This window comes from Quercus robur, chromosome 6 (genome assembly GCF_932294415.1).
Source record: "Quercus robur chromosome 6, dhQueRobu3.1, whole genome shotgun sequence".
NCBI lineage: Eukaryota > Viridiplantae > Streptophyta > Magnoliopsida > Fagales > Fagaceae > Quercus > Quercus robur.
The window spans coordinates 32,040,364-32,054,023 of record NC_065539.1 but is presented as its reverse complement, the minus strand read 5'-3'; the positions used below and the strand labels follow the sequence as shown (position 1 = coordinate 32,054,023).

Genomic DNA, 13,660 nt, shown 5'->3' with positions numbered 1-13,660 from the left:
ATTGTATGCAATTGTTATACAAGATTGCACCTCGTGACAAAAAATAAAATGTTGATTAAGTCTAAGGAGCAAGGACACTATTTTTCACAATTGACGACATAATTACCTATTATGATTGGTGTATTATAAAAGTGATGTTAGTCATAGACATGGACCCAAGTAAAATTGATATTACTCCAATCATAATACATAAATTCAATAACTCTTTTTTTGTGTTTTTTTTTTTTTTTGTGAAGAAGGTAAGGCTAATTACGCCAAAAAAGAAGAAAAGAGACAAGGAGACTCAAGTTTAGTAGGAAGGACAAAGGGCCAACAAACCATTTTCCAGACCATATTTCTTATTCACTAGATTACTATTATATCCACCAAACATTGTTGAACAAGTTTCAGTTTTATACACCTATGTTCCAATCCAGCAAAGATTTGGAAGGTACATGCAACTTACTAATAAGATACCAGTATAATAGCATATCTCAAATCATGGATAATATTTCTCATTTCCTCGAAGTGAATGAGGAAGCTTAGCTGCATCAACGTCGGGCCGGATGATGAGACATCCCAATGCACGGATAGCCTGCAATGCACACCAAAACTGCCTTTGAATGGTCTCGAGAGAATGTTGGAAGCGGTTGGAAGTTAGCCGGGAGTCAGCGTTGTGTCCGACAATAATAACAATGTCCCAACGAACTCCTCCACTGAAACAATACCAGTGTCCTTCTCTAATAAGTGCAACCTCTTCAACTCATTACACAAGTGCCTAAAAATGCTCTTGTCCATGCGAAAAATGTTGTAACAAACTTAGGGATTTCCTTCTAGTACTTCTTAGACGTACGACCTCCCATTCAAGATACTAATGCACATAGGTCGCTTTATGTAGTACTTTTGAACTTACTCTATACATAGTTGAATGTAGGTTGTGGCAATCTTGAGCTCAACATCACTATCGTACTCATCTAAATCAAAGTCGGCCATGACTGAATCATGATCTGAATCGGTGTCAGCCATAATTGAATCACACCTATGGGCAGCCAACAAGTTCACATGAGCCACTATATAGAAGTACATATATATATATATATATATATTGCTATATGTATGTATATAAGTGAGTATATATAATTTTGCATAAGGACATATGTGTGTGTGTATATATATTCACACACACACATATATATGTATCTATATATATTGTTGTATGTATGTATGTATGTATGTATGCTTCTGAATTGGTATATGTTACAATATATGTATATCCCAGTTATTGTATGTACATAAATATATGTATATAGATATCTATTACTGTAGGTACATAGATATATTTGTAGAAATAAATATATACATATATGTATGTCCTAATATATATATATATACATGTTACTGTATGTACCAAAGAAGAAGTAAAGAGCGCATCAGATTTTCTAAAATATTTATGTCGCCAAACAAAGCAATTCATAGAAGAGAAGACAACTGCAAGACATATTTCATACATAAATAGCATAGATGTCCAAAGCATTCAACATAATAAAGGAAGGCGATTGTCCAAAATATTAACATAATACAGACTTTGACCATTGAAATTAAAGCAAAATAAGACTATTATGTTGCCACGGTTATCTAAACGGCACACCATCAACCACCCCTACCACTACTACAATCCACCACCAAAAAACTCAATCCAAGCCCTCCTTCTATCTACCATCATAGAAAAGAAAGCAGCTCTACTCTTGGGATTATGAAGCTCCGTTACGACCTTGCAATATTTGAAATGATCCACATTGGTGTGCTCATTGAGTAATGATACAGCTTGCGTAATTGACTCTTGCTCACCCCCTACAAAAGACTCTCCGGTGAGAAACTAAGATCTAAAACTAAAAATTTTAAGGCAGATTTTTTGAATTTTCATATAAGCAAGGCCAAGGACCATAAATGATCACATATCGTAGTGATGATATGAGAACCCAATAATTTAAGTGGCTGCAAAGTTGCTACAAAGAGGATTAATAAAAATTTGCACATTTGAAGAACATATAAAAGTCTTGTAATTATAATGGAGTAGTACAAACATAAATTACATATCAACAACAATCATTTCTCAATAACTCATATCAACAACAATCGTTATTATAATTCCTTGTCAAGACTCATGTTATTTAATCTTATAATAAATAAAAGCTAAGATTATTCACTCCAAAGTTTCAACTTACATATAGTTAGTGTATTATTAGTATAATAAATAAGAAACTCTTAAGCATCAGTACTTAAAAAAAAAAAAATTAAGGGGGGGGGGGGGGAAGTAACAAGGGTAAAAATGATCTAATTAGATTATTGTAAAGCAGGAGAGCCAAAGAGCAATAGTCAATTGTGTAGGGATAAAGACCCAGAATAATATGTTGGGCCTTGGGCTTTTGTCCGAGGACGCTGAATTATTCAAGGAGGGGCAAATAGTTGTCAAGGGTTCCCAGTTAAAGTCTCATAAGTGAGGAACGGATGGAAGGTGGTTCGAGGAGGAGCTCCTTCTCGGATATGATGAATGCAGCTCAAGTATGTATTCCAGCAACTAGGATAACCCTCCAAGAAGCTCCAGTGATAGGAACGTGTCTCATGAACGTGCAAGAATGAAGGAAACTCAAAAATATCTACGGGAAAGCTGCTATCACCGCATTAAATGCACTACAGGTACTTTTCTGGCCGCATTTATGTGGAGAAGACCTCTGAAAAGTGTTGCCTTGGCAAACGCAACTCACAGAAAGCCAAAGAGGGTGTTTGATGGGACAGGTACTCAAGTAAGGACTTAGATGATCAATAAATGTAGGATCAAGATGGCCCAAAGAGGGCTATATAATGTGAGAGACCCTTCATGAGGAAGGAGGAGAAGAAAGAGAAAAACACCATCACAAGCTAGGAACCAAACCTGTAACAAAGCTTTAAGAGCAAATATTTAAAAATCGGTATCCTCGGACCAATCCGAGGACGTTGTTCCTTAATAAACTTCTGTTATCTTTCTCTCTTTGCCATCAAAATCTATTTTTCTATTATCTAATTCACTAAAGCCTAGTTTTCAACCCATTCTCTACAAATTTATTGTTTTGGGTTTTTTTGGGCTTAAGTCCATACCCGTTGGGCTAGAAGTCTAAATCAGGTCCTTACAAGTTGCATGTGGGCATTCCTATTTAGGCATGAAAACAAGCACTACTCAACATATTGCAAATTTAATTGGGATTATTTCATTTTCTTTTGTTTATTTTGCTTAAAAAATAAATTTGATATAATTACAATTAATTTTGAAAATATTGTATTCCATCATACCTTAAAATTTTTTCAAATGAAAGGGATTATTAAGTAGATCATGTTTACTTATATAGTGCATCAATTAGAAATTTAGAAGTACTGTAAGAAACATGGATTATTCCTTTCATGCATTAGGTAAGGGAGAATGGCCCAATGATCTAACTTTATACCCTTCATTCTTTTGAAAGCAAAAGATACAAGAATTTTGGAGTATTCATATGTCAAATCTCTCAATAATGCAATTTTTAGCATTTTAGTCTTTAATCCTTCTATGAAATTATTAAAGGAATATATTGTTGGATTAAGACAGATGAATGTGGCTATCGAGAGAACTAATCTGAGTTCACACGAGTGATGGGATATATGGTTGAATACATTGAAACTTGAAAGTAAAAAAAAAAAAAAAAATCTTTCCTTACTAGCCGAATTTTCTAGTTGTAATAGCCTTTCAGCTCAAAAAAATGGTAGAAGAAACTCTTTTAAGCAATGGCCCATGTAATAATCCATTAATAGACTTTCAATTCCATTCTAAATAAAAAGTGGGTTCACTTTTGAAAATGGCAATCGAATACTTTTACAAACTCAATTTTACTACCACTACAGATTTCTTAAGATTATAATTATATACTTATTGTCAAAATGAATATTAGGAATAGGTTCAACCATCAGACTTGAACACTTGCTTTGAAGGACTATGCAAAATGGTAACAAAGGCAACAAATTCAACCAAGCAAACACATATAGTAGTTCTGAAATAGCTTCATCAAACAATATCCAAAGCATATACTCAAGATTACTCAACAGGTTTACAGTTACACATACAGATCTCAAGGATTTAGAGGCAACAACACAGAGGCCACAAAATGAAGACAAAATGCATGACCTAGGTACGAAATTATAACAAAACAAGCAAACAAATGATGAACTAGCTACGAAATTATAACTGAATAACCAAAAAAAAAGAGGACAAATAAAATCACATATATAAGGAACTGAAGGAAACAAAGTCATAGTTAAATTACATTGAGGTAGACCTACCAGTAAGGGAACACAGTGAGGGGAGGAAGCACTCAAGGGCACTGTTGCTCTGTATAGCACTACTGAGGTGGAGAAGGATGAGGATTCTGATTCCATCTGAATAAAGAGGTGAGACTAAATAAGCACTAAGGTGGATTAATGTGAAGTGATTTAAGGTAGATTTAGATGTGAAAGAAAGCTGCGACAACAAATAAAGAAAATTAAAAATATTACCTGACCAAGCCCTTGGCATTGTGTGAGTTTGACTTAGAGCGGAGTAGGGGTGGGTGGACTGCAATCCGTGTCAGTGAGGGTTGGGATCTTTTTGAGGGTGAGGGGCAGTTGGGAGAAGAACCCAATTTTGAGTGAGGGGTTTAATGGGTTTGACTTATGTTGGTGATGTGGTGTGAGGGACAGAGTGTGTAGAAGACGCCGCGAATGGATCGGTGAGGATTAATGGCGCTGGGTGAGATGGGGTTAAGATGACGTTGGTGTGGTGATTCGTTGTGAGGGAGAGAGCTTTGACTATGGTGAGATGGGTTGGTGAGGAGCAAGGTTGTCAAAATCGGTATCCTACATAGGATCGTGGGAAGTAGGTAGGATCGAGAATCGTAGGATCGGATCGTAGATCGTAAGATCCTACCTATTTTCAGATTTTAAGTAAAAAATCTATTGATAGTAACTTTGTATATTATATAATCACTTAATTTATGAACCCATCCATTAAAAAAAAATTGCATCATAAAATGTAATATGCACACACTACATCGTTCTTATGTCATTCTAACAAAACAAAATATATTTAACTTTTAACATAATGTATCTAAAAAGTTCAGTACATGTTTAATTAGCAACTAAATACCAAAATATTATCTACACATATGGAAAATGTTTTCCAAATTCTAAGTTCCAAATCCAAAATAAGTTAGGCTAGTTAGCATATAAAAACTAGCTAACTACAAATTTACAATATGTAATCCAAAAGAGAATTCTCAATCTAAGGTAAACTAGCTAATTACAAATATAAAATTTAAAAGAGAATTCCCATTCTAAGGTTCTTCTAATCTAATCACTGTTATTGTCATATCTCATTTCATCATCTAAATATTTTAGGTTTTGTTTTTGAAAACGTTAAACTTAAGTACTATAGGTTTTTTTGAGATTTTATGTTGACATAGGGGTAAATTTGGGACTTCAATTCATTATTGAGCTTCTGATAACCCGTTGGGCTTATGGGTTTAGGTGGATTATCTTACCCAAATGAAACTCACTTAAAAAAAAAAAAAAAAAAATCAAGCCAAATGGTAGGATCGGTAGGATCCCATACGATCCTACGATCCTATGCAATCCTACACAATCCCACATACGATCCTACCATTTTTGCGATCCTGCTATGATTTTAAATTTTTTGGTGAGGTGGAATCGTAAAATTGTGCGATTTTACGATCCAGATTGTGATTTTGACAACCATGGTGAGGAGAGTTATGGCGGTGGGTGAGATGGGTCGGTGAGGATTTATGGCACTAGGTTAAAGCTCTAACTATGTGGGTGAGTTTTGATCGGTGTTAATGCAGATGGATTCGGCGTGAAAAGCGCAAAGGTTCTGATGAGAGGAAGAGATCAGACACTACACAGATATGTCACACTAGGTGGGCCCATTAGTGTGTTCAAAATAATTATGATATTGCCACTGAGAAACGTTGTTTGTTGTTTTAAAAGAGGTCGGAGGTGATTTCAAAAGCATCATTTTAAAAACCGCATTTTCAACAACGTTTTCCAAACAACCCTAAACATGGATACATGACCAAACACATGTTTTTTATTTTTGGACACCAGTGTTTAGTGTTTAAACACTAAAAACTAATGTTTAAAATCCATAACCAAACAGCCTCTTGTTTTTTGTTTTCCCATTTCTACTTTGGAGTTTGAACACATTGGCGTTTCGTTTTGCCCCACATTGAAGAAATTGATATAAAATACTCCCTCCGTCCCACTTTGTTTGTCCTCTATTCCATTTTGGGATGTCCCAAAATATTGTCCTGTTTCTAAAAATAAAAGTTACTAGTTTACTAATGTTCCTATTATATCCCTAAGCCTCATTAAGAATAACTCATTTTAAAAAAAGCTGATAAATTTATTTAAGGGTAGTTTTGTAAATTTATATATTTTTATAAGACAGACAAGACAATAAATGATGTTCCCTTAAAATATTTGACTTTTCAAACAGGACAAACAAAGTGGGACGGAGGGAGTAATAATAATAATAATAAAATTCTCTCTCCTTTCTTTCTTTCTTTCGCGCAACGCTATCCAGAGCTGAGTTATAAGAAATAGGCCAAATTCCAAAACTTAGGGGGTGTTTCATTTAGCAATTTCCATAACTCATATCTTAGTTTCCATAACTCATAACTCAAAAATTGTGGGACCCATAGCAAAAAGGTTGTTTGGGAAGTCCATAACTCTGTTTCCATTACTCAATTCTCTGATTTCTTAGTTATGAGTTATGGAAACTGAAAACACGTTTTGGTTATTTTCAGTTTCCATAACTCATAACTCAATGGCAATATTGTAATTAAACACACATAGGGGACCCACAAATAGTACTCAACCGCACCTTTTGACTTTGACTTTTTTTTTTCCTTTCTTCTCTGGGTTGGCTATTTGGTTCTTTTTTTTTTTTTTTTCCCCCCTCTTGGGTTGGTTGTTCGGTCTGTTCTGGGTTTCTTTTTTTTTTTTTCACTGGTTCGATCTGTTCTGGGTTTCTTCTTTTTCTTTTTTTTTCTTTCTTTTTTTCATTAGGTTCGGTGAGTTTGGGTACTAAAGAAAAAAAAAAAAAAAAAAAAAAAAAAAAAAAAAAAAAAAGCTGCACCGGTGACAAGTATGGGACTCACAAATAGTGTGAAAAATATTGAGTGATGGGAAGTGTGTGATGGTGCCAAATAAACATAGTATTTTAGAGTGATGGGTGACGGAAATTGAGTGACAAAAAAAAAAAAAACCAAACAAGGCCTTACCTCTTAAGTTTCACTGTTTTTAATTTCAATCATCTAAATTTCGAAATTTCCTAATTCAGTCTTCCATTCCTATTTAATAGACATCACTGTTGACATTAAATCCCGAAACTAGGTGGTTTTGCCTCTAATTTAATATTTATTTTTTACTTTATTATTTATGTCTTAATAAATAAATAAATAAAAACGTTAATTAAAAAATAGTATAGAAATTTAAAAAAAAAAAAAAAAAAAATTGCAATACACGGTTTCCTCTCCTCCCCAGTAAAATAAAAATAAAAATAATAATAAGCCATCATTCCCAAAATTCCTACCCCTACCCCTAACCCGACTGAGAGAAAAAGAGATAAGAGGAAACCGAGAGAGACTTGGGTGTCTCAAATCTCAAAAGTATGGAGAGAAAGAAGGATAGCTCCAAATTGAACATCGCCATCTTTCATCCCGATCTTGGTATAGGTATGTCTTTCTTTCTTTCTTTCTTTCTTTTTTAATCTTCGATAATGGATTTCACTTTTAAGTTTTTAATCTAATTTGGTTATCCATACTATACATACATAGGTGGTGCTGAAAGATTAATAGTTGATGCGGCTGTTGAACTTGCATCCCATGGCCACAATGTTCATATTTTTACTGCTCACCATGATAAAGATCACTGTTTTGAGGAAACGCTTGCTGGTCAGTGACTTACCCTTGAGTTCTTCTTCCTTCCTTTCTTTTTTTTTTTTTCCCTCAATATGAATATGGACTTGAATGAGCCAAAAGCAAAAGGCAAACGCTAGAATGTTGGCTTAGAAGTCAGTTATAGATGCTAGCGTACAAGTTCAAAAACTTTCAGGAACTTAGGCTAGCTAGAATCTGCCCCTTTCCCAGGACCTTATTTTATTGGCTCTCCTTGGATCCCATGAGAAATTCTTTTTGTTGATTTTGCTTATTTGGTCATTTATGAATCTTGAGTTATAACTTAAACAAAATTGTCTTCCACCCATTTATAATTAGTCTGAATATATGTGATGATCTGATGACACAGTGCAAAGGAAAGAAAATTAGATGGCCCTTCTTCAATTGAAAATTTTTATGAAAGGTAGAAGGATATTTATATTTATGTATGGCTGTGTTTGGTACACCGTATAAATTGCTGGATTGGATTGGATATAAGATATCTCATCCTGTGGTTGGAACACACCTGGATTGGATTGGATTGAATTAATAATAATAATAATAAAGATGTAATTTATTACTGGTGTTTGGCAGCCAACTGTAAGCTTCAGTTATCAAGGTGGAAAGAGGATTCCTTTGTTTTGGACTAAAGAATATTAGTGGAAGTCAGTTTTCACCTGCAAGCTTGAGTGGCTGGTGGCAATCTTGAGACCGTGGGTGGTCGTCAATTTGACCCATCACAGTTTTTGCACAACTAACAAGGAATCTATGTTATCACCATTAGCTGTATATACCACCTCCCCCATAGTATTATTATGAATTATGTTTTTTAATTGTTAAGTTATGTACACCTAATGAGTTTTGAACACAAGACTTTGTTAGAAAAATTGTTAACATTTTCTAACAACTCAAGCTTTTGAGATAAGTGGTAATTTATCAGACTTCACCCTCCATCCATATTCTTTTGGGAGGAGGAAGTGCCATTTTAGCCGAAGTTCATTTTCTATTATTATCATATATGCCCTATGGAGGATTAAAAATTCCATGGGAAATATTATCTCCAATCCAATGGTTGTGCCAAGTGTTGGATACAGTTAAATTTAACCAATTCGGCCGCAATATACGTAACCTATATGTGTATATTTGTAGATATGCATGTGTGCTTGTGTTTATGTGCATGTATATATTATACGCCTTGGTTTAAAAAGCTCTTTGTGTAAGATGTAATGCATCTAGCATTCTAACATGTCTTACCGACGTTCATTGGTTATCCAGGTACCTTTCCAGTTACAGTATATGGTGCCTTCCTTCCCCGACATATTTTCTACCGTTTTCATGCTTTATGTGCATATCTGCAGTGCATTTTTGTTGCTCTTTGTGTGCTGTTCATGTGGCCTTCGTTTGATGTTATACTAGCAGATCAGGTCTCTGTTGTCATTCCATTATTGAAACTTAAAAAGTCAATGAAGGTATATATACTTCTTTCATATAAACTGTGATCTGGATGTCCTGGCATCATTTTTGTTTCATGCACCACATTCTTTTGCCCAGGTTGTATTCTATTGTCATTTTCCAGATCTGTTGCTGGCTCAACACACTACTGTTCTCAGGAGGATATATAGGAAACCAATTGACTTCATAGAAGAAATAACCACTGGTTAGATTCCATGTCTCGACTTTGGCTACTCTTGTAAATTATCCTCATCTCCTAAGTGTTCGCTTGTGCCATGTAAATCTACCATTTGTTTTTAATTTTCTTTTGGGACTCTAGGAATGGCAGATATGATACTTGTTAACAGCAGATTTACTGCATCTACCTTCGCAAATACATTCAAGCATCTTCATACTCGGGGACTTCGACCAGCTGTTCTTTATCCAGCTGTTAATGTGGATCAGTTTGATGAACCCCATTCAAATAAGTAAGCAACGTTTGTGCATCTCCCTTTAAATTTTCTAGTTCTAGGCATAGGATGCTATGTGTAGACATTTCTTTTACTATGTTTACTTTGTCCACTATAAGCTTAGAGTCTAATTCTCTTTTATCTTCTTTTTTTATTTTTTTTTGTTGGGGGGGGGGGGGGGGGGGGTGTTGGTTATAGGTTGAATTTTCTGTCCATCAACCGATTTGAAAGAAAAAAGAATATAGATCTAGCAATTTCAGCCTTTGCTATGCTTCACAACCTTGAAGGAGATGTCCTCCAAAATAGTAACCTGGATGATGCTTCATTGACCATTGCAGGCAAGTCTCTAACGATTTTGTGACTGCATACTCTTTTTGACAGATATCTCATACCTTTGGGTAAATAATTGTGAAAGTATATGTCTTGGGGTAGGGTTTGTTTATCACCAATTTATGATTGCTCAGAAGGCATTGTGTACTTAAACCAAGACTAATTATGTATACATGACAAATTAGAAGTAACACCTCAATACTAGATTCTTCATACGATTAGCTGGGCAACTCTCTGTTTTGCCATTGGACTCTTCTGGTAACTTAACATAGAAGGCTTTACATTGTCTCTCTGTAAGTTCACAAATCAAACCTAAATATTTCAACTGCCATGTATAATTAATATTTGAGTGGAGCTACATTGTTCATATCATAACTGGCTTGGTAATTTATGCGCACTAAATTACTTACCCAAAAAATTTTGTGTACCAAATTTGTAATTAAAAAACATGGTTGGCTATAATATGACATGTAGATGGTAAGAAACAATTTATCTGGCCAAATGAGTTGGTCATTTTAACATAAGGGAAACTGTTCACATGATAAAGCAAAACTCTTGCTAGAATAGTTGATTGAAGAGGATTTGCTATATTTGTCTGCGCATCCTCCTGTTTAGCCATACATGATAAGGGGATGGACTTTTATGTAAAGGGTTATGTGATGAAATCAATTTGCTACTTACATGGCAAAAGAAGACCTACATTCGCCCGTTTGAAATAGTTACAACATTTAGTATGGGAATTCTCTATAAAAGGGAAGGGACTAATGGAGTAATGTTTATAACTGGTAATAAAACTTGATCATGGTCTTAAAAATGCAATTAATGGAATTCACAAGATTTGGTAAACAAAGTATAAAAAATTTGCCTTTAATTTCTTCCAAACCATCTATTCCACATAAAAAAATTCATAATATGTTGCAGGTGGATATGATAAACGCCTGAGAGAGAATGTTGAATACCTGGAGGAGCTTAAAAGCTTAGCAGAAAGGGAAGGAGTGTCTCATCGGGTTAACTTCATTACATCATGCTCAACAGATGAAAGAAATGCACTTCTCTCCCAATGTCTGTGTGTACTTTATACACCAAAGGTTTGAGCATTTTTATTCTCATGAAATTGATCAGTTTTGGAAAAAGGGAATTTGGTTTTTATATCTAAGTGTTCAATTATTGTAGGATGAACATTTTGGGATTGTTCCATTGGAGTCCATGGCAGCTCATAAACCTGTTATTGCATGCAATAGTGGTGGCCCTGTAGAGACAATTAAGGATGGGGAAACAGGATTTCTTTGTGATCCTACTCCACAAAAGTTCTCTTTGGCTATGGCTAAACTTATTCAGGACCCTACAATGGCTAAGAGAATGGGTGAAGAGGCCCGGCGACATGTTACTGAGTCATTTTCCACAAAGATATTTGGCCAGCGACTAAATCAATATATTCTTGACATTGCTCAGCCTAAGAGAGACTAAGAATAGTGAACATGGCATTAAGAAGATGACAAAGAAGATAGTAATATCTATATGCATAGCTCTTGATCTTTTTGGTAACATAGGACAGTGTTGTCCCATAATGAATTCATGAATAGTGAATCATCTGTGTAGTTAGAGAGGAACATTTCATTATACTCCATGCATTTGAATTTCAGTTGCTCAGTTGGAAGTTCACTAAGAGCTAACAGGATTTTGGTGTATTTGATTACATTCCGGTTATGTTATATCATCAAAGCTCAACCCCTTCCTCCGCAAAGTCTCTCTGCATGATGCATGATAGCGCAATTGGGTTAACATGCGCTATTGGGTTGACATGCACATCAAGCTTTTTCAGCAGCCACGGTGAGTGACGCTCTATAGTCTATAGTGATCTGTCCCCCATGTTTTAAGGGTTCTTCTACCTCTTTAGTGGGGTCTCATGCCGCCAATCCTCGTGGTTGGCCTGCTGCTTTTTGCGGTTTTTGATCTGACCAGATCGGAGCTGGTTCCTCCTTATAAATCAAAATATTTTATATTCGAATAAAATTGGTTTTATGTTTTATATATATACACTCAATCAGTACTAATACTCCCATTACAAATAACTTTTTTTTAATAAATAATTGGGATAATTACAACTTACCCACCTGTGGTTTACCTCTAATTCTAAGTGCCTACCCGTGGTTTGAATTTTGACACTTTGTCCACCTGTGATTATCTCCGTCTATGTGCCGTGTGCCCACCTCTCCCTCACCGTTACTCTAACATAGGAAATAGATCAAAGGTTACTCCCATCCAGATCAAAACACCCTCTTTTCCAAAAACTACTCAGTCACTCTCATCCCGCTTACTCACCAAAAATCACTCAGTGTCACTCCCAAAAATCACTCAAAATCACTCACTCACTCACTCCCATCGTTCATGCAAACCGAATCGAGATAGACAGCTTCTCCGTTCATCTGTGGCAGGAAGACTCACTCATGGGTATCGCGCTTCGCTTCACTTGACTGGGAGTTTAAAGCTTGACTGGGTATCGCGCTTCGCTTCACTTGACTGGGAGTTTATTGCTGTTCTGTTCAGCCGTTGCAGGTAGATTAGGATTTTGCGTTTTAATCTTTGAAATCTAGGGTTCTGAATTGGGTCTTAAAATGCTGGTGAATTTTAAAATGCCGGTGCCGGTGGTGGGTTTTAAAATGTTGTCATCGGTGGTGGGTTTTAAAAACCCATTTCTGCCGGTGGTGGGTTTTAAAATGCCCGGTGATAATTGTATTTCTTTCTTCCTCACTTAATATGCACGGTCACTTTGTTAAAATTCCTGTGGGTTTTAAAATTGGGTAGTCTTTCTTCCAAATTCTTTCTTCCAAATTCGGTTCTTGCTTAACCATGGAACTGGTTTATATCTGCATTTTCTTATTACTGGCTTAACAGTTATGAATATATATCTGCATTTTCTGATTACTTTAAAATAAAGGTCTGTGGCCCATCAACTTTTTTAACAATGTGGTTGTAGCATGAGTAATTGTTACTAAATTTAGATGAGTTGATACTAAATTTAGATGAGTTGATTCTTGCCACTCGTAACAGATTTGTTGGTCTATAAGCTTGTAACAAATTTTTGCTATGTCTTCATCAACTGGCAATGGCTCTACAACTAGTGGTTTCTACCGTGCTAGAGATGGTCATTTATGTACCCTTGAGAATTGTGCCCTAAGAACAAGTCGAAAAGCTGGTAACTATGAAAGAAGATTCGTTGGTTGTAGTCAATTTAATGTAAGTAACAATTACATTGTTGTATTTGAATTGAGTTGAATTAAATTATTAGTTGTGATTAATTGTGAACTGTGAAATTAATTGTTATAATTGTAATGCTCAGGTTGGTCCCAAATGTGGCTTCTTTCAGTGGGTGGATAACGAAACTTGTAAGAGTGGCCGTGAAAGGATAAGTATACTTGAGAATGAATTGCAGCTTGCAAATCAGAGAGAAATGAC

The 13,660-nt window shown here is 35.3% G+C and overlaps 1 protein-coding gene across 1 annotated transcript; it reads left to right on the top strand.

The window, feature by feature from the left end:
- The first annotated feature begins 7,605 nt into the window (after nt 1-7,605).
- On the top strand, nt 7,606-11,948 carry LOC126688447 (uncharacterized). The gene is made up of 8 exons (XM_050383146.1): nt 7,606-7,772; nt 7,875-7,991; nt 9,249-9,442; nt 9,525-9,630; nt 9,745-9,892; nt 10,073-10,212; nt 11,126-11,292; nt 11,378-11,948. The coding sequence occupies exons 1-8, from the start codon at nt 7,709-7,711 to the stop codon at nt 11,669-11,671; spliced, it is 1,230 nt and encodes a 409-aa protein (XP_050239103.1). The 5' UTR covers nt 7,606-7,708; the 3' UTR covers nt 11,672-11,948.
- Nucleotides 11,949-13,660: the final 1,712 nt, after the last annotated feature.